This window comes from Octodon degus, unplaced genomic scaffold (genome assembly GCF_000260255.1).
Source record: "Octodon degus isolate 3935 unplaced genomic scaffold, OctDeg1.0 scaffold00216, whole genome shotgun sequence".
NCBI lineage: Eukaryota > Metazoa > Chordata > Mammalia > Rodentia > Octodontidae > Octodon > Octodon degus.
In genome coordinates this window covers 1316436-1338399 of record NW_004524792.1, presented here as the reverse complement: position 1 = coordinate 1338399, position 21964 = coordinate 1316436, and the positions used below count along the sequence as shown (strand labels likewise).

Below are 21964 nucleotides of genomic sequence, written 5' to 3'. Positions count from 1 at the left end.
GCCCTGCCGCGCCGCCCGGGAGAGCGGCTTCCCCCGCCGGCCTCACCGCCCGCCCGCGCGCGCCGCGCCGACCCCGGGTTCTCTGCCGGACTCGGGAGACCCGGCTGTGCCCGACGTGTCGTGAGCTTTGTGTGAAGAAGCCCGACGGGAGCGGCTTTCGCTCTTAATAAAAAGTTTTTCTAAATCTCAGTTTGTAGAAAATTTTCTGGAGTTTGCAATACTCTACCTCTTTTCTCCTGCTTGTAGAGTACTTTTTTTCTTCAGCCGTAAACGTTATTTGCTATAACGGAGCAGAACAGGGATGAACATTTTGTGATTGAAAGTGTTGCAGACACGTCGAAGCAGCATCAAGATGGACAAAAAGTCCTTCGAAACTGTGCTGGATGAAATCAGAAAGGTAATTACACTTGACTCTTTAAAGTATGCTACTTGCCATGGCTTAATTTCTTGGGCGGATTGTGTAGGTTGCACAGTCCTGCCCTTGCCAAGTTGGGTTGAGTTCCCGCCGGGAATGCAGGAGCTTGTACCTTTCACGAATGGGAGTTACGCTAACACAGCTTGAGACTCGGTCTGGTGTTGTGGAAATTATATTCAGTCTTTGGCTCTGAAAGTGCTCTACATTGTTTAATTTAAATCTTTGCAGTTGTGGATAAGTAATTAAACATTTCTGAGTGTTTCCTCATCTTTCATTTACAGGAGAATGACAGCTAGAACTCTTTGAGAGTCTCTTAGGGATTCACCGTCAGCGTATTGAATTTTAAACAATATCTTGAATTTCAAAACTTTTTCTCCTGCATTCTGAGTTTTTTGCTTCTTTTTGAGTTTTGTGTGAATCCTACCTCCAGGCATGAACCAGACGACATTAATTTTGGAGTGTAGTCTTGAGCTCAGCAGTATCACAAGTACAAAAACAAGAAAGAACTTTACCTTTTTAGATCTGAGAGAACTTGATGAACCGCAGGTACATCCACCCCATGTGCCTTGTTCAGGCTTGCCTGGCGGTCACTATTTCATACCTTTCTGTCTCTTGACCGACATAATAGGAGTTACTGCTCTTTGCTCTGGTGCTTGTTTCAGCTTAGAAAGTTACTGCTGAAATTGTTTCTGGACTTGCTGATTTATTTAATTTTTTTATAATGCTTTTTTTTTCAAATTGACATGTTTGATTTTCACATATTTGAGAGAATTGAATATGCTTTTTTGAGCAAATTTCTACTTAACACAAATCCATGTTGCCCAATTAAAATTTGAAACAAAATGCCAGTTGGTTGAGTACTTAGCATTTGTAACAATTTGTTCAAGAGCAGTTTTTTTTTTTTTTTTGTTTTGTTTTGTTTTTCCTTTTAATGATGTTTATAGGAAAATACTTTGTGAGCTCAGATTTCTACTTTTGGATGAAACAGTGTCCATGTGCTTTTTCTTTCTTTATTATGTACTGTGAAAATGTCTCCTGGTAGATAGTAGTGAGGGGATAATAGTGATGATTTCCCAGAGGCGAAAGGTACTTTCATATAAGATGGCAACATAGGTCTATATTTTTGTTCTGCAGTCACTACTTGCACGCTTTGTCAAGTGATGAGATGCATAAACGTTGTAGTCGCCTATTAGGCATTATTACTGACTTCATCTTAATTCCTCTTAGACTGTGTAAATGTGGGTTCAAGCTGACATTTTCCTGCTTGTCTCTTCTCCTGATTGTCACTCTAGGAAACCGTTGTGGTTAAAGCAAAAAAGCATGTAATAAGACTTTAGGAAAAGAAATAAAAATGCAAAAAAAGTGGTTGAGTGCTTTTGAAGGAGGAGATAATGCCATCAATTAGTGAGCCAGAACTTGTTTGATTTGGTTGCCCTAACAACCCAAGAACTAGATCCTTCTAATTTTACAGCTGGTAGATCTAGTCTCTGAGGTTAAATAGGCGGCTAGTCTGCACAAGGCTACACAGCTGGTGGGTGGGGCCTGATGCTCAGTCCGAGGCAGTCTTCACTCCAGAACTTGATGATCTTGAGGATACAGCTGTGCCTCTGAGGTGTTGATGAAAGAACTGGAACATGTCAAGGCATCAACACTGTCCAGAATTTAGTCCAGAAGTTCACTTTTTACCATGAAGCATATTCCTTGTGCATTACCCAGAATGCCATTTTTGTCATTCCAGTGAGAATTAAAATATTGAGCACCCTGAATGTTTAGTTCACTGGTCTTAATATTTTCTACTACTAAAATGATGCACAAGTACGTGGAAGGTACAACTGTTTTATACAAGACCAAAAGGATTAGGGTTTTCCTTTTTGTTTTAAGGGTTGTTTTGTTTTACAGTGATGGTAATGTCACCCAGGTGAGGCACATGCGAACTTTTCAGTTAGTTTATTTTTTATGGCTAATAGCTACCAAACTGGTAGCTTGATATTTCCATTTCTGAGATTGGCAAATAGCTGCAAAGCGATCATATTACTTCATTTATCTCTAGATACTGTTAGATTTAGGCCACTACTTTCTCTCACTTACAGATTCCACATGGAAACATGACTAAATACGTATTAGGTGTCGGATCTGATATTGACTATTGTAATCCTCACAGTGTCTCCTCTAGGTGGGTGGTGAACAGCTGTGTGCTTTTATGAATGAGGAAATCCTAAAGGAATTCAGATGCCTCTCAGAGGCCACACCGCTAGTTAGTGGTAGAGACATTGATCTCAGGACCTATTGGCTGAGATCTTATGCTTGTAGAAACACTTGAGAGCCTCAACTAGACCTTGTGTTATTCTCTCTCACCTAGCACATAGTTGGCATTCAGTAATTGATGAATGATGCCTGATATATGTAATCTTAATACATAATTTAGTTGGACAGACGTTTTAGAATTCTTATGTGTAATTTGTACCAGTATTGACTCATTAGAATTTTATTCCCTTTCAGTTTTTGTAGGGAGAGTAAGGAGCACATCCTTTTGTCTTTTATACTATGAAGCTTGAGAAGGTGGAATGTTTTGTTACCACAGTGACTATAGCTGCTTTTGTATTCCAGGGCCAAAAGAGACCTGTCACTGTTGAGTTGCTTGGGTAGTTTTGATATGTGCATATCACTGTAGTGCTTATATATGTATTAATGCTGCTTTTCTTTCTTTTTAGGCTGTTTTAACAGAATACAAATTAAAAGCAATTGAATATGTGCATGGATACTTCTCTAGTGAACAGGTATTTCTTATTACTTGTTTTTAAGTAACTCCTTTTTAAATAACTCCTTTTTGCACAAATGTTCTGGCTAATGTCTGGTTACCCTGCTGAAGGAATGCAGAACTTTTAAACTTTTGTTGTATTTAGCAACTTTTGATGCTTTGAATTTGAACATAAAACTACAAAATTTATAGGTCAGGCATATTGTATAAACCCATCCACTTTTGCTAGAATTCTTATTCTGAAATGATTTTAAAATACATTGTCTTAAGAAAAGAAAAAGAGCATTTCAAACCTTTATTCTAGGCACAATATAAAAATGTGTAAGGTTGTAATGTGAACTTATTTATATAGTATCTTAATAAAATAATTATAAAATCTACCCAGTATAAAACTTGAATAATTGAATGAAACATGTTCTTATATGAAGCTACTAAACAAAAAGTTAGTAGCAAAACACACTGTTACTGCCACAAGATGACTAGTGTTTTAGATAAAATAGTTTATTCAGAACTTTCATTCCACTTTAGGGAGTCTCGGTAATTTTAAGAAAAATGGTACACACACAAGGAGTGTTTCTGAGAGACATTAGGGTAATTTTGGGTGGAGAGATTAGGTAGAAATAGGAGTGGGCATCTGGAGAGCAGTCCTGGAGTGTACAGTGAATGGACATAGAGTCAGCAAGTGCTCCAGTTGTCATTTCTCCAGAGCTTAAAAGCTTAACCTGAGCAAATTCTGCCTGCTGACGTCTCAAAGTTATGATTTGTACTTGTCCTGCCTTTTAATGATAGTTTTCCAGCTTTTCCACTGCTTTACTAGTCACTTTTGCTCTTTTTAAAATTGAGGTTTTGAAAATATTTGTAAGTTCTTACAGCTGACAGTTTTTGTCCACAGTTGTTTATCTGTATATATATATATGTGGCATTTGTGGTGTATTCCTTTGTGGTGCAAATTTTTCTTTGCCAAAGTCTTTATAGACTTTATTAAGCCACTTTCTAATTGAGGTATTTTAATTCACTTATATTAAAGATTGATAGTTTGTTTTATGGTTTGTAAAATAATACTCTTTTTATATAGTAGAAATGCTGTTTCCATTAAAGTAAGGATAGGTACTCTTTCCAGAATAACTGGAATGCTTGTTTGTAATAGCAAACTATTATTTGTTTGCTGGTTGTATGATTCTTTATAAAAAATGAAAATATTTTTACTTTCTTCACATGCTACTTCATCCAGCTTATGTCATTGACTTTGCTTTGTAGAATAATTAAAACTATAGTACATTTTCTGGTACTTACAGTAAAAATGATTAATACAGAAACACAAATTTCGGCTGGGGAGATAGCTCAGCAGTTTAAGCACCTGCCTGGCAAGCGTAGGGACTCAAGTTCAATCCCCAGTACTGTGCTGGCCATAAACACAAATTTCATTTTTTTTTTTTTTTTTAAAGTTCACCATCCCTGAGAGGCAGGGTAATGACCATGCCATAACTTTAATGTTACTTAAATGTATTTAGTACAGGGTCTACAGGGTGTCTCTAGACAGATTGGACTCCTAGTGATTCTCCTGTTTTCAGCCTCCAAGCTCTGGGATTACCGGCAGGGTGGGTGCCACCACATCCAGTCTCAATTGCTCCCTGGGAGTGGGGACCGAACCCCACCCCCTGCACCTGCCTAAGCAGGCCCTTTAATCAGCTGAGCTATTTGGCAGGCCCTCAAAGTTGTAATCTTGATCCGTGGCTCATCTCTTGCTAGCTTTTCTTCAGTGTTTCCCCCATTCATTTCTCATCTTTGGTGGTGGGTGATGGCAGGAGCCAGCAAGAGCTTGGGTATGTAAGCTTTCAAAATGTGACTCCATGTAGAAGCTGCTGTGGCAAATCACATTGGTTCTTATGCTGTTAGACAGTAGATCTGTGACATGAGTGGTATAAGTGAAAGAGTAGAAGTTAGTCTATAATAAATTGTAACATCACAGCATTGTTAGTAATTAAAACTCTCACTTTCCATTATATTACTGTTATGGTTTGTGTATGGTTGTCCCCCCCACACCTCATGCAGTCATGGGGTGGACTTGTAGAGTTTGTGATTCACTCATGATCCACTGGGATTGTGGGTGTGAGTGCTGCATCCAGCCTGGGGCAGATGGCTGAATGCAACATGAGGGAGATAGGCTTGCTCTCTGTGGCCATTGTTGCCGCTGGCCCTCCCATTTTGCTCTTGCTGTTTTGCTCTTTGCCACCACCATGAACGGCTGTTCTCCCCCATGTGCCACTCTGCCTTGGAGCCAGCTGAGTATGGACAGAAACCTCCACTGTAAGCTAAATAGCCTTTCCTTCTTTCATTTTGGGTGTCAGGTATTTGTGCCAGCAGTGAGAGAAGAGTAACGGAGACAATTGCATTTTCCATTCATAGTGCATCTCTATATTCCTAAGCTGTCATTTTATTTTTACCTGGTACTACTCAACCTCTTGTTCTTATTTACTGTTCTTACTAAGATACCTTCTTTTTACTCCATCAGTATTTTCCCTTCTACACTGCTACTAACCAAGATAACTTTTTCCATGGCATTGTTATTTTAAGAGATTTATACTTACATAACCACACATGATAATTCTGTTGGACAGTCTTGTCTATGTTCTGAGGCCTTGCCTGTCACCCATACATAGGCTGCTTGTATTTAATAGAATTCCAAGTACTAAAATCTTAAAGACATACTTGCAAGCACACTGTCATTTGAGCTAAACTAGTTCTTTTCTTGCAGGTCGTTGATTTACTGCGATATTTTTCCTGGGCTGAGCCTCAATTGAAAGCAATGAAGGCGTTACAGCATGTAAGTTATTTCTGTTTAGAATATTGTGTTTAAGTAATGTTATTCTCTCAGTTTTCCATAATTTATCTCAAGTTGTAATTTGTTTATATCAGAAAAAACTAAACGGCCTGTATGTCCTCAACAGATGAACAGATAAAGAAAACAGTATTATATACCATGGAATATTACTCCACCATAAAAAGATAAAGTTGAGTCACTTGAGGGAAAGCACATGCGATTTAAGTGAAACAAGTCAGACAAACAAGCTTAAATATTGCATAGCATCTCAAATGAAAAGCTCAGATTATAAATAAAGGACAAAATAAAAGATAATAGGAAGTAGGGTTACAGATCTTAAATGGGAAGGGACGCGAGGTGGAGAGGTCAGAGGAAAACAGGATCAAAAAAAGAATTAAGATTTGTTATGTGCACGTACCAGTTCCACACAAGCAATATAAACATGTCCTAAACACATACTAATTTTTTTAAAAAACTTTTAGAAAATTTATATTGGGTACAAGTAGCATGTAATGTATTATTAAATTATGTACCATAATATCTTAATTGGCCAATTGGAGGGAGAGTATTCATTGCCAAGCAAAATAAATAAATTGAATTCTTAAACATCTTTATATACTTTGTTTAGTATCTGTGTTCATTGTTTTGTACTTATTCTAAGAAGAGTCATAAAACAGATTATAGTTAATAGTTCTTTTGGCCTATACTGTCCAAGTAATGTTCAGTGACAATCTGAATCTGTCCAGGCCATGTTGGTGGCCATGTAGCTGCCAAACACGTAATGGTGTATACAGTCACTTTGAGGAACTATATTTCTAAGTTTCATTTACTTGAAATTATTTTAAATGGTTTCAAGTTCCTAGTGGCTGCTGCACAGTGTAGAACTTAGATCATTGGAGGCATTTAGATCAAACACGAGGACCTTGCTGTAGAGGAAGATTTCATAGCGAGTACCAGGCACTGACAGGTTTAGTGGAAGCAGGTTAGAGTAGCTTCTCAATACCTGAACTGATCTGCCTAACAAAGTGTCTGGGTCTGTTCTTTCTACCTCTCTAATAGTTACTTCTGTTTTATGAAGAACAGGATTCTCTCTCATCCTTGTGAAAGTCTTTGCTCGTACCAGAGACAAGCAAAACAAAGAGCTCTGTAAGAAGTCTTGCTGTGGGTTTTGCCTTATTGTAAGGATAACAAATTCATAATAGCTTTGAGGCCCACTTGCTTGTCAACCTACTTGAAAATTAAAATTCTAAATTAAATTGAATGAAATTAAAAGCTTGTGGCAGGGACAAATCAGTAGTTATTTGTATTACATTCTCAGCTTTTCTCATAGTCTGATTTGACTTTTCATACTAAAGAGTAATTTTATTGTATAAGGTTCTATAATGAGCATTTCTATAAATTAAATCTAAGGATTTTACAAATGCATAATTATATGTATGAAAATTTATCTTTACCTATCAGTTTAAAAATGCACAAAAGAGTACATAATTTTATCAATTCTTTTGGTAGTCCATTAATAAAACTATTTGAAAAACATATTTAAAAATCTAGTATTATAGTACATGTTAACATAAGACTCTTAAGAAAGTTCAGTAGCAGAGAAGTCTGTTCACCTCATTGTTTCCCTAGCTTATGTGACTCGTGGGCCCTAACACCAAGGACCGCTCTGGGGGGCAGTGCTGATAAGTGGCATGCCTACTCTTACCCCAACTGGTACATACAGTTTTCCTCTAACTTCTCCTGTATGTATAAATACCATGTTTTGGAGGAATGTACTTGTTAACGTTATTAACACATTGAGAAAAATGGATAAAAAAGGAACCACAAGATAATTTGATCTTTATCTGAAATCTTACATTAAAAAAGCGTAAGTATAGTTCACAAATTTTTAGAGCTTTTGAGTTGCTGGGACTTACTCTTATACAAATCATTTTACCTTAATTGTATTATATTTCATCTAAGATGTTTATGTTAAAAATATTTATCTTTATTTTCCCTAAAAGGGAAATACTTGGTGTGAAAGCTTTGTGTTGAAAAATACATTGATTTTTTTTTTTTATGTTAATAGAAAATGGTGGCTGTTCATCCAGCAGAAGTGGTCAATATCCTCAATTGTTTCACCTTCAGTAAAGACAAGCTAGTTGCTCTTGAACTCTTAGCTTCGTAAGTATTTCTTTTTTCTATCTTGTTCAAGTTTGGGTGCTTTTCTAGCTGTCTCAGCTGTCTCTTAACTCACTGATGTGTAGTAATACATCAGAACCATATAAATAACCAGAATTCTGATCAAATACGGTAGTGAAAGAAGAATGATAAATTCTGATTTTTTTCATGTGCGTACCCAGTAACTTACAGAATAGTAGCACTTATGAAAATAATTTAATCAGTCTTTCCTGCATTGCAGTAACTTGCTTTGCTTTCACACTCTAAAAGACTTAAACGGCAAGTTGGTGAAGTCATAAGACTTAAACTGAGACCAAAGTTCTGCTACTTATGACACATTTTTGGGCAAGGTACCTTTATTTTGTGAGCCTTACTTTTCTCATTGGTAAAATAAGGATAACAGCTACTTAGGAGAGTAAAGCAGCTTAAATACCATAATCTTGTGCGAAAGTACTGAGTGCAGCATTTGATAGGCATTCATGCTGAGCGGGCTCAAGGAGAAAAGGAATGAATCTGATTCTTTGTGTAACTAAAGAGTGTAAGTCGAACATTCATTTATAGAACATATATTTTAAAATTCCTTGTGTATTTGTATATGTCCATTAAAATAGAGGATAAAGTAGGACTTTAGCCAATTGTTATTTTAATGCATTTAGTACATAGGTTGATTCTGTTGCCAAAGCTCTCTTAGCACTTGCTGAATAGGGTGTACATTCAAGACTCACAGAATGTGCTCGGTACTAGTGATTAAACCCAGGCATTCACACATGGTAGGCAGCCACTCATCACTAGCACCACTGAGCTCCGTCCTCAGCCCTTTTATAAGTTCTATTCTGAGACAGGATCTTGTTCAGTTGCCTGGCTGGCCTTAAATCTTCACTCCCCCTGCTTCAGCTTCCAGACAACTGTGTTGACAAGTGTGCACAGCCATGTACTCCTCTCAAAATGATGATTTGTTTATAGTGTTACTGTATGACTTTACAGTAATCCCATGGTTCAGTTATATCTATCACTGTTATGTAAACATTTTTATATAAACACTAAAGTGGCCTGTTAAAAGTAAATCCCATTTTCTCTTTGTATCATGGGAAAAATTAACTCAGCTATGTTTGTATAAGCAGAAGTTGCTGACCTTTATACTTTTTTTTTTTTTTTTTTTTTTTTTTAAGTGGAACAGGGGATTGAACTCAGGCACTTACGCTTGCCAGGCAAGCACTTATTTTGCTGAGCCATCTCCCTGGCCCTCATGTCCATGTCTTAAGCAAAATGCTAAATCATGTTTCCTTGGTAGGAATATTGTTGATGCACAGAATTCTCGTCCCATTGAAGATTTATTCAGGATAAACATGTCTGAGAAGAAACGGTGCAAGAGAGTACTTGAACAGGTAATTTTCCAAAGATTGCTATGAAGATGACATGCTGGTTTTTCTGAATGTCGTGAATAAAAAAATAACCATCTTCCCGTTAGCTCTGCAAATATGTTACACCAGCTGAAGAGTGAAAAGCCAGTTGGCCACGCCCTGAACCTCATGATGTGTTTATGTGTTGGACCCATGGTAGCACTTGGCCACAGTTCCAAGCCCTTGTTTTTAACTTCGTGTACTTAGGAAGTTGACTTTTCAAATTTGCTTTGTTATCAGGCTGATATTAATTAGATTGTAAGAAATTGATTGTAAAGAATGGATAGTAAAATGTAACTTTTATTCATTTAAAATCTACAAAAGTTGGGGTATAATACTTGTCCAAACCTAGAAAACTTGATTTGTCATTTAAGGTAGTAAGCTTCTAGAATTGTGATACTTGAGGAAGATGCCAATTGGTGACCCAGGCCTTGCAGCTAATACTACTCAATCCTTGCCACCTCTAAGCTTGGGAGAGTAGGCAACTCTGCCTCAGTCATGTGTTGTTATAGTGGGGACACACGGTCTAAACCAAAATGCTTTAATTTGATAATTTCCTCACTTAATGTTTCCTTGACTAAAATCTTGATGACAACAAACAGTGCAATCATTTTCTTCCTTAGGAAGCATTCTGTTGGTATCATTTTTCTTCTTGGATATATTCTGGAACTTTTTGTTTTGTGGGAATGGTCTCTGATTAATGTAAATTAGTACAGCTTTTCACAAAGTAAACCTGAAGAGCCATCCTAAAAAAATTTGTTCTTGCCTGGCAAGCACAAGGGCATGAGTTCAATCCCCAGTTCTGCCAAAAATAAAAATAAAAATAAAAAATAAAAATAAATAAAAAAATTTGTTCTATAGAAATAAGTGGAAATGTACAATTCCTATATAAGGGCATTTACCTAAAAAGACTTAAAATAGCCAAAAGTTGAGATGTCTTCTTAGTTATTTAATAGGGAAATAGATCATATAACTCATATAATTATGTGTTGTGAATGGATTTATAAAACTAATATAACTATGCAAAAATATATATTTAGCAGATACTTGTACATTTTTATGTAATTAGAAAACTGTATATAGTTTTACACATATCCAACATAAATGTAGCTACATACTAATCTACAGATGCATTGGAATACTTAAGAGTGATTTTCATTAGCTTAAAACATTACCAATTCAGTATGTGTGAGGCTTCATTTCAGAAGCTTAGGACTCAGTAATCATTAGCTTAGACCCAGTCCCTTCTTTCTCTGTTGTAACTGTAATATTGTTTTGAGCATTGTCCCCAGTCATTCTTGTCTGTTCACAAGGATAACTGCATGGACACTGTCTTCTGTTACTTGCGTTTCTCTCTGTTATAACTTCTTCAGAGCAAGGACCATGTCCCTTTCATCTTTGTGTCTTCCTTACCTAACCTGTACAATGAGTGTGGTATTTATAAATTTGAACTCTGTTATTTTTTTGTGGTTGAAATGAAACAGATTAGATAATAAGATTTTGCATACAATTTATAGAACCAGTTATAAAGATATCTTTGTTTAAAGGCCTGTTAGTATGGTGTTATCTTTTTAATAATTCCACTTAGAATGATACTATTTGTTATTAAGACATTTAAGTGCCACCTGATACATGAACAGATTGAATGTTTTTGTGGGGCTTCCCAATATCCAAAATACTTTGTTTTTCAATTTTTGTTATTGTCTTCCTTTTACATTGCAGGCTTTCAAGGGGGGCTGCAAAGCTCCCCATGCCATGATATCATCTTGTGGGACAATCCCAGGAAATCCATATCCCAAAGGAAAACCTAGTCGTATAAATGGAATTTTCCCAGTAAGCAAATTTTCATGACTTTTTATGAAACTTCTCATGACTAAGTGATATATATTGTAAGTTGATATTAAGAGCATCTGCAAAGAAAAGGAAAAAAAAAATTCATTACATTATCAACATCATTCCTGGGTTCAACATCAATTTAAAGTTCTTATTTGGGTAAAATCTTCAGAACCAACTAAAAAAGCAAGATGATTATGTTTTGTTTTGGGATCTTTTAGAAGTACTGGTTTATATTTGGTAGAACATTTTTCAAATTCTCAGTATTTTTTAGATAGTTTCATCTTTAAGAATATTTGAGAGGCTTTTCACAAGAGTCCTTCCTGAGAATAATCACATTGCAAAATAAAGCTGCTGAAAAGTCCTGAAAAAATGAAACTTGTTTTTAATATCATCTGGTGCTCTCAAACCACTTTGTAAAATACTTGCCTAAAGTTCCAGTGACTGAATAACAAGTGACTGAAGATGGTTGGGCGATAGCTGGTGGTCTAAGCACCTGCCTGGCAAGCACAAAGTCCTGAGTTTGCTCCTCTGTACTGACTGCCATGTTGGCCCTGGAGCCCCAGGTGCGCTTTGCTGGCCACCAAGACTGGGTGTAATGGCACATATCTGTACTCCCCGCACTGAGGAGGCTGAGCCAGGAGGATCAGTAGGAGTCTGAGCTGTGTAGCGAGACCCTATGCCAAGTAAATAATAAAAATGAAAGATATGTATATATTTAAAACAAGAAAACAACTAAAGAGCTTTATGGATTATACAACCATGAACATTTATTATTCTTACTTAGTTGTTTTTAATATATCATGAACCTGAGATTGGCTAAGCTCATTAGTTCTTGCTAAGGGTTTCCTGAAGTAATGCATTCATCTGAAAGATGGATTTGGAGCCAAAGAATGTTTTTTAAGGTTGCTCATTCTCTTGCCTGGCAAATTATTGATTGTTGGCAGCAGGTGTGTGTTTGGGTCACAAGGACTTTTTCCATAGTGTTTGACTATTCTATGGCAGGGCAGCTAGTGGCTTCTCTTGGTTCATCGAGTCCAAGAGAGGCCAAATGGAAGTTTCAGATCCTCTGATGGCTTTTGGTTGGAAGTTAACTGCCATGATTTGTGCAATATTCTGTAGTTACACAGCTCAGCCCTTTTCATTAGTGACACGGGGCGGCCCTATCTCTTCTGTGACAGGACTGTATAAGAGCACTGAGATATGGATCAGGGGGAGGCCATCTGATAGGTTGGTTCCCATTTTCATCATAATGTGGTTATTTTTTAATTTCATTTGGGTTTTTTGTTTTGTTTTTAAATTAGAATTTTTTGCTTTGTTTTATTCATAAATAGGGAACCCCTTTGAAAAAAGATGGTGAAGAATGTACCAATGAAGGCAAAGGAATAGCTGCACGGATACTTGGACCATCCAAACCAGTATGTTTAGAAAAATAAATGATAAAACGTTTTAATTCTTGATACAGGAGGCCAGCCCCTTAGCTCACTTGTTTAAGTGCCTGCTTAAACAAAGCAGTCAAGCTCAGGCTGCTGTGGTTAAACCAGAGCTACCCTGAAGGCATCCTGAGCCCACAAAAAAAAAAAAAATTATTAGTATAGTTTTCTATCTACTCAAAGAGTTAAGTTTTTGTATTGCGAAGTTTCAGTATAAGAGAAGTTCTACAGGAGAATGGCCTAGGGCAGGGGCTGCAAAACCTTGTAGAGTGTTCAGTGATGTCAGTAACCAGCCTCAAAGGTTCAGCACCATTGGCCTGAAGATAATTAGAAGTGTGATGAGTCTTTCAGGTTGCTGGTTTTATTGTGAAGTGGGATTAGTAAAATTTTTCTCTTGCTGTGTCTACACGTTCAATTGTAGTATGGAGTGAGGTGTTTCAGGGTTTTAATTTGGCCAAATCAGTGTTAGCAAAAAAAATAGAGCCAAGTGGTTGAAAATCTTTTCAAGAAAGTGGCTTCTCACTGGACATGAGAAGATGACATAAATGCTAAGTGCTTGTAGGAGTTGAAGGACTAGAGGCCTGTGTGCAGCCCTTGCCCATGCACATAAGAGAATGTAGTGGCTGTTGTTATGAGACTTATAAAGGCACTCATCTCTTCCCAATTCTACTCTAAATGAGTATGTTCTCTATGGGTCAATGTGCAGAGTATGGATGGCTTCACTTCAGATATTCTGGTTCTCACATGAATACCATCAACTGTGGAAAAAGGATGTGTAGATTTCAAAAAGAGAGGAGAACTGAAATAATTTCTTAATCCATTGTGTATTCTGTGAGATTTACCAGAATGTCAAATAGTAAAGTAAGAAGTGCTTTATTTTGCAAAGAGGATGGCAGTGATAGGTTGAAGTCCTAATGAGTATAGGAAGATGTTGCCATTAAGGTTCTTAGGTAGGCAGCATTCCAAAATTACCTTAGTTACATGGGAGGAGATGACAGTTTTTGGATTAACATCGGCTAGATCAGAGAAAAGCTTCCTATTCAGGATAAGATCTAACTCTTCACTGGAGATGATAGGGTTCTGATATAAACACTTAGCCTCCTTTGGTAGGATCTGCCTTGAAATGTGATAGAAATCGCTCTTACTAGAAATTTCCTTTGTCTCATTTTAGTGTAGTAGTCTTAAGACTAAACATTTTGATAAATTTTGTTTTTCCAAAAGACGGCTTATTTGATTTTCTTCTAACTGCTGTACCTTCTCGCCTTATCTAGCCTCCTTCAACATACAATCCACATAAGCCTGTTCCTTATCCAATACCTCCATGCCGGCCACATGCTACTATTGCACCAAGTAAGGAGTCTTTCTACTTCTTTTTTGCTGTTTATTAAGTTAGAAGTAAGTACTAGAGTTAGTGTTTAGAAGACCTGCAGCCCTTATGGAGTTTATGACAATTTGATTTCACCCGCAGTGACTAGTATTAGCTTTAGTCAGTTTGGTCAGGGTATTCTCCTTATAAGTTAATTGTATGTTATTTCTAGTCATTTATTGTTATGGGTTTTCACTTTGGTAAATGGTAACCTTTTTTTGGTGGTTGGTGTTGAGAACTGTCATTAGTGCATTCAGTGTAGAAGAGTCAGGTGCTTATGCTGACTTTGAGTACGGTTGCTGCCTGCCTTGCTGTACAGTGAGCTTATGCCTGGAATGGTACCCAGTGGAAAATAGTAATCACCTATTGTCTTACTGGTCTCTATTTTCATTTAACCCTTGACTGTCATTTCCATGTGAGATCTAACTCATATGACAGTGATAGTATTAAGTATGGATTAGAACACTGGATAATACAATTTGAACTCCTGGTAGCAGACTGATACTGATTGTATGTATTTTTTTCTTATTTTTATTTTATTTTTATTTTTATTTTTTTCTTATTATACTTTTACTTTAGGTGCTTACAATAATGCAGGTCTGGTACCATTAGCCAATGTCATAGCTCCAGGTGTACCCCCTCCACCTCCATATACTCCTAATCCAGTAGGAACAGGTAAAGTCATGTTATTGTGTGGTGTTGTGTATTATGTTGTGTTAACATGTTCATATGCAAACATCCATTTGGAGCAGGCAGTTGTATAGTGTGGTGTGTCCTAACAGTGGGAGCACAAGTTCATGAGTCTGACTTGTCAGAATATGAATCCCTGGTACTACCAGGCAGCTTTCATAATCTTGATGAGCTTCCATTTTACTATTTGTAATATAGAGTAATAGAATAACATTTTAATAATACTGTTCACTATACTGTAATACCATGTTAACTCAGTTGTGTCCCAAATTTTCTGATCACAGAGATTATGGGGCCACAGAGCAATGTGATCAATGATGTAGAGTGTGCCTAAGGAGGGTCACCTGGGGAGAAAACATTCTCTCAGGCTTTCACAGAGAGCAAATTGGTCAAGCAATGGCCGTGACTCATCCACATGGCTGAAACTGACAAAGGTTGTGCAAACTGCTGTACAGGGTTACAGGATAAATCCTGAGGGTTCTTGACTGACCTTATCAGATACAAAAGTTACATTTCTTGTTATATAGGTCTTGCTTTATCTTGGTCTTAACCATCCAGCAAAAAAATGTAAAAACGAGGTATATAAAGTAAAGCCGTATTAATATGCTGAGCTATGAAAGGCTCAAGTCAACAAATTCTGTGGATAACTCACTACTGTTGAGGACTGCTGGACTGTGTTGGATTGTTTTGCTGAATTCATGCACCTATAGTATTTAGATGCCATTGTGAATACCCATCTCTGACAGGACTAAACAAAAAAAGGAGATACAAAGGAAGGACTATTTTGTATCTGTATATGGAGAATAGTTAAGATAGATATACAGCTACTTTCTCTTAATTCAATGAAAAAATTTGTACTAATAGTGTTTGGACAGGATATCCTGTCTGCATCTTGTACTGTGGATAACCACTAAGAAGATAACAATGTGCAGTGTACTAATTATTGAAATTGTCCTCGTAATCAGTTTTGAAGCTGTCTCATTGCTATTTGTTTCTCAATAAAAAAATATAAAATAAAGTATTAAGCCTGATGTAAAAATAATAATAATAATGTTCAGCTGGGCATGGTAGCATACACTTGTGTTCTCAGTACTTAGGAGACTGAGGCACAAGGGTTGCAAAGTTGAGGCCGGGCTGGACAACTTTGTAAGATCCTGCCACTTAACTAAATGAATAGTAATCAGTAATCCTTTCAGTTAATAGAGATGACCTTTTTAATGTGTTTTATGCTGGGGATTCCAGTATACAAGCAACCCTGTTTGTAGTGTGTTGTATTTCAAGGGTTCTAAATTATACATTTATTTATGGTTTAATTTTCCTAAAATTTGAATGTGCTTTATAGTAAATCACATCTTAGATTTTGAGGGCTAAGATAGAATGAGCAGAGTTGTGACTGTGTGTCTGCCGTGGACACTCACAAGAGGGGAATCCAAACTAGACCTATGAACTGCTTTTGTAATGTACTGTACAGTTTGTGGGCTCAGTAGTATGTCTGCCATTTAACTGAATTAAGTTCAGCTAAGAAGAGACTGGTAATAAAGTGTTGTATGAAGAATGATAAAGTGACAGTGAGGTGGTTTTTTTGTGACCTAGAGCTATTAGACATTTGTTAGAAGCACCCTCAATTCCCTACTTCAGAGATTGGGATTCAGTGATTTAAGGAGGACTATATTTATTTTGAAATGATATCCAGGTGACTTAATCTTCAAGCAAGTTTGAGAAATACTGGAGTCTGCACACAAAAAACCCAGAAAGAGTCAGAGTATCTGGGTTTTTTCAAGGCTTTTTGTTAACTACCAGATTGAAGAGAGCTAAAGCACTTTCTGCCTCCAAATCTTTATTGAGGGATCTTTAGGTACTTAGAGTAGATGTTTATCTGACTTACCAGGGGAGCTGAGCAAAGGAGCCTGTGCTCTAAGGCAGTTTATGCTGAGTGTATTGGTAGGGGGTGAAGAAGGTGGATTGGATACCCCATGCCTGGAAGAAGAGTGGAGGCAGCTGCAGTCTAGCCTGCTGTAGTCTAAAGTTCATTGCCAGGTGACGGTGGCCCTTTCACGTTTAAATGACATTAAAGTTCCACTTAGGTGCCCTTGGACCAGATGTGGAAACACGAGTAGGTTGTAGCAAAACTCATGAGCAGTGTGACAAGTCACTAAGAAGTACAGTGCCATTTGGGCATCATGGGTAAGAGCAGCTTGTAAAGCAGTCACAAGGGATGATATGCCCAGCACTTTGCATCTCAGTCTTATATGCATCTATTGGGAATGTGGGATATGAAGAAATGATATGGTAATGCAGTTTCAATATTACCAGCTGTTCTCCCAAAGCCCTGTACCAGCTTACACTGCCAGCAAGAGCATATGTGAGCAATTTCTTCACACCTTTTCAATATAGGACAGTATTAGTTTTTAATTTTGCCAGTCTGCTAGCATGATTTAGCGTACAGCTTTGGGTGCAGATTTTTATTAAAGTTTGATTCTTTATTGAGGTCAGTTTAATCAACTCAGAATTCTGAGTTTTGTGGCTTGCTTAGGATCTTCTTCCTTGTCCTGCCAGTTTGAAAATGTCTTACATATTCTCTGACTACTTTTGTAGTGATTTGCTTTAAATCTGCTGTCTTACTTAGAACCCATTCACATAGCACCTGCCCCCCTCCCAGGCTGCACTCCTGCAGGCAGTTGTGCCCGTAGTGGGTTGTGAGCTCAGGGGTGTCTTCTCTGCCTCTAGCCACAGCTGCACTTTGTCCTGGGTGGCACACTCAGATCCGTGTCTGCCAGGAAGGGTTAAATTGCTCTACAAAATTATAATGTGTATTTAAAACCTAACAAGTTAAGGGGAAGACAGCAGAATAGGACAGAGTGGAGGTAGAATGAACAGTTATTTATAATCCTCAGAGCTTATGTTTGTGATTTTTTTATTCTATGTGCATACTTCGTGTTTTTGACTATTCATTTTTGAGACCTATTTCTGATTCTTAGTGTGTTGAATAATTTGATTAAAATTAAAGTCAACTTTTATCTATTTTTATATAGAAAATGAAGACCTTTCCAGTCAGTCAAAACCTACACTGAATCAAAGTAAGTACCAAGTTTGATCCAGAGATCACTGATATGTGTCATGGTTGTCTGCCTTGTTATTCACTGAGTACAATTTGAGTTGAGTGTGTTTGAGGTGTTTCTGGAAAAGTTCTTGGAAAGGAGATAATCAGAACTTCCTACAAGTGGTTAATAGTGCTATGTTTTGTCACCATGAAATGCACATATTAACATTTAAAACAAATCTTGCAACTTTGTATCCTATTTGTAAAACTTGCAATGAAATTTCAGTGCTATCTGGCATCTTTATCCATATTTTATATTCTGCTATTGGAAGCCTCATCTCTTTTTTTAACATAAACATACAGGATGGTAAGAACCCCTTTGAGACATGGTAGCTGAGACTCTACTTTTAGATTTAAGTTTTTCACCAAGTATTACTAGTCATAACTTAACATGGAAAAGAATAAATGCCACCATAATAGAAAGTGGAATCAAATGTGGCCCAGGTGGTGCCTCTACATGGCAGCATCACTTAAATGTCTCATCATCCCCTAGGTGAAGGTAAGTGTGACCAGGAAGGAGGTTCTGGTGTGGGACCAATACTGGCATCAGCTCTCATATCACGAAGCAGTACACAAGTCTAATTATTATGGCACAAGGTTATAAGTCTCAGTGGGAAAATTCCCTTTCCTGAGGATCGTGCCTAAGGAATCCTTTTGAGCTGGTTTCTAAAGGAGGTAGCTTAGTGGGGTAGAAAGAACATAAGTAAGATGTTAGGATGTGGGGGGTCAATGTGTGGGCTTATACCTGACCAAGGGGCAGGTATGAAACCCAAGAGACACAGAACTAGGTTAAAATGTGAGGACCAGGGGACTCTCTTCTCCCTTTGACAAAGATTCCCCCAGTGACTGGTGTACTCTGGCTTCATCCACTCAGACACAGGTACAAGCAATCAGGGCAACACAGGATGCATTTGTCTTCCACTGAGCATGGCACATATCCCAATACGCAACCGAGTCTCGGCTGTGTTAATGGTTCCTGTGGTGCATCAGCACATACTTAACCCACTTTTTTCTCTAGTGCTCATTGAAGAGGCCAGGTAGGCCTTAATCTTCCTATCTGGTCTCCCATATCAAGACATCTGGTTCTTTTCTTGGCTTTGTAACGAAAAACTAGCTTTGTAACCTTGAACAGGTCATTTAACTTCTATGGGAAAGAAATGAAGGAAACTTCAATCTTTTGTCTTCATTAACAATTTTGTTTGGGAAAGAGGTAAACAGATGGAAAGTCATAGTACCACTGATAATAGCATACTTTGCTCATGCTGTGCTTCTTGAACATGATTAAGGAATTAGTCTTTGTTCCTCCTTTTTGAACCTTATTAGGAGATTGTAGTTTAAAAATAAACTGTTGTATGCTTAACATGGTTCTAACATCAGGGTAATGGAAGCCAGCAGGAGCTGATTGTAGATCCTGATTGTAGCTCTAGCTGATTGGAGCTGTCATAGATTTTCTTTGACATTTATGAATTATGACACAGATTATTATGTCCTCCTCTGAGTTCAAATTGGACATTTTGATAGAATGATAAATATTTGCCCTCTTTTTTTCTCCCACAGCATTTTCCACCCCAGCAAGTCAACTCTTTTCACCTCATGGTTCTAATCCTTCAACACTTGCTGCAACTCCTGTCCCCACCGCATCACCAGTCAAGGCAGTAAATCACCCATCAGCATCAGTGGCTGCCACCATTGCTGGAATGAATGTACCAAATGCTGTCCTTCCTGTGTTCCCAGGGCAGGTCTCATCAGCCATCCATACACCTCAGCCATCGATGCCAAACCCAACAGTGATCAGGACCCTTTCTTTGCCTACTGCACCTGTAACTTCCATCCACAGTACAACCTCTGCTCCTGTTCCTCCAATTTTTTCTGGTCTAGTGCCATTGCCAGCTCCCTCTGCTCCTCCAGCCCTGGCCCCTCAGGCTGCATCTACACCTCGGTCCACTCTCGCTTCCAGTGAAACGTTGGCTTCCACTTCTGCTCCTTATGCTCGCCTCTCCTTTTCTACCAACACTACTGCTGCTTCTACCAGTAACCCCGGTTCTGCCTCATTGTCATCAGTTTTTGCAGGTCTCCCTTTGCCCTTAGCACCAACCTCCCAAAGCATATCCAACCCAGCCCCTTCTGTGATTACCAGTGGTTCTGTTCCCAGTGTTGCTGGTTCACTTGGGATAAATAATCCTCTTTTGTCTGCTTTAAAAGGCTTTCTGACTTCGAATGACACCAGTTTAATCAACTCCTCTGTTTTGTCATCTGCTGTTACAAGTGGGCTGGCTTCGTTATCTTCTCTTACTAATCAAAGCTCTGACCCTTCTGCCTCAGCCCCTAACAAGTGCTATGCCCCATCAGCCCTTCCTGCCCCACAGAGGTCTTCCACTCCTGGGCTGGCCATGTTCCCAGGCCTGCCGTCTCCTGTGGCTGCCTCAACCACCACTCCCACTACACTGCCCATACAGTCTCCTTTGACTGTTGTTACGTCCTCTTCAACACCAGTGCCGGTGAGCTGTGGCTCTTCAGCTGTACTCTTGCATGGCCCCCACCCAGGTACTTCAGACCTGCACATTTCATCTGCCCCTGCTGTGACAACTATTCCTGTTATGATCAAAACTGAGCCTACCAGTCCTACTCCCTCTGCCTTTAAAGGCCCGTCTCATTCCACGAATCCCCCTTGTGGCACTTTAGGCTTGTCAGGGACACTGGGCCGTGCATACACATCTACATCAGTGCCCATCAGTTTGTCTACTTGCCTTAATCCTGCATTATCAAGTCTCTCCAGTTTGAGTACTCCCTTAAATGGTGCAAATCCCCTTTCCTCCATTTCCCTTGCGCCACATGCTTCCTCCACTCCTATTGCTCCAGTATTTACTGCTCTTCCTCCTTTTACTTCTTTGACCAATAGTTTCCCTTTACCCGGCAGCCCCTCTCTTAACCCATCAGTATCTCTTCCTGGGTCCTTAATAACCACTTCATCCAGCTCTGCCGGCTCCACAGCCATGCCTCCGCCTAGCTCTACAGCAGCTGTTCTCTCAGGACTCTCTGCCTCGGCACCAGTCTCGGCAGCACCTTTCCCCCTCAACTTGTCTACTGCTGTCCCCTCCCTTTTTTCCGTTACCCAAGGCCCTCTCCCCTCTTCAAATCCTTCCTACCCTGGCTTTTCAGTCTCCAGTACCCCTAGTGTTCCCCCTGCTCTCCCCTCATTCCCGGGGCTCCAGGCGCCCTCTACGGTCACAGCTGTCACACCACTGCCTGTTGCAGCCACAGCTGCCTCACCAGCGCCCGTCCTCCCAGGATTTGCTTCAGCGTTTAGTTCTAATTTCAACTCTGCTCTTGTTGCACAAGCTGGGTAAGTGAGTGGTTTGCAAACAGGATGAAATGGTTTCACCTAAATTTAGTTCATGGTCCTCCTGTTATTCATAGGAAAGTCAAAATTTAATTATTTGGTTGTCCTAAATTAAGTTTTTCTGGACCAAAAACTTCAGTCAGTGCTAAAACATTTTATGGCTCTTCAGTGATGCTAAGATAAATATATAAATATCAGTGCTTATTAACAATTTTAGGACTTAATATTTGGTAATTTAACTTCTGTATAGCAGAAATTAATAGGTGAACCATAGTTTTACTAAATTCAGAATAATATTCAGTAGAAATTGAGTGACTGATACTATAGTTCTTTCCAAAGGAGGATCTGTATTTGGCAATTTGCATATAGCAGGGAAAATATTTGTCAAACAGATATGTTGAATTCAGAATTTAATTGAAATGGAGTGACTGATTTCCTGGTTCCTTCCATCAGAGGAATAGATTGGTTTGTTTATATATCTTAAGATACTGTTTGACAAATACATAAGCAACCTGGCTTATCTGCAGTTTGACCTGTTTTTCTGTCAATTGTAGTTTATCATCTGGACTCCAGGCTGCAGGCAGCTCTGTTTTTCCAGGCCTTCTGTCCCTCCCAGGTATCCCTGGATTTTCCCAGAATCCTTCGCAG

At 38.5% G+C, this 21964-nt stretch overlaps 1 protein-coding gene across 1 annotated transcript in view; it reads left to right on the top strand.

Moving 5' to 3' along the window:
* The first annotated feature begins 28 nt into the window (after nucleotides 1–28).
* Nucleotides 29–21964, top strand: part of Proser1 (proline and serine rich 1) — a 23829-nt gene continuing 1893 nt past the window's right edge. The window contains exons 1-12 of the mRNA XM_004645060.2: nucleotides 29–397; nucleotides 3127–3192; nucleotides 5929–5997; nucleotides 8063–8157; nucleotides 9446–9539; nucleotides 11277–11387; nucleotides 12722–12805; nucleotides 14092–14170; nucleotides 14766–14861; nucleotides 17909–17953; nucleotides 19534–21319; nucleotides 21871–21964. Coding sequence (XP_004645117.1) covers nucleotides 353–397; nucleotides 3127–3192; nucleotides 5929–5997; nucleotides 8063–8157; nucleotides 9446–9539; nucleotides 11277–11387; nucleotides 12722–12805; nucleotides 14092–14170; nucleotides 14766–14861; nucleotides 17909–17953; nucleotides 19534–21319; nucleotides 21871–21964 — 2664 coding nt within the window. The 5' untranslated portion in view covers nucleotides 29–352. The remainder of the gene's footprint in view (nucleotides 398–3126; nucleotides 3193–5928; nucleotides 5998–8062; nucleotides 8158–9445; nucleotides 9540–11276; nucleotides 11388–12721; nucleotides 12806–14091; nucleotides 14171–14765; nucleotides 14862–17908; nucleotides 17954–19533; nucleotides 21320–21870) is intronic.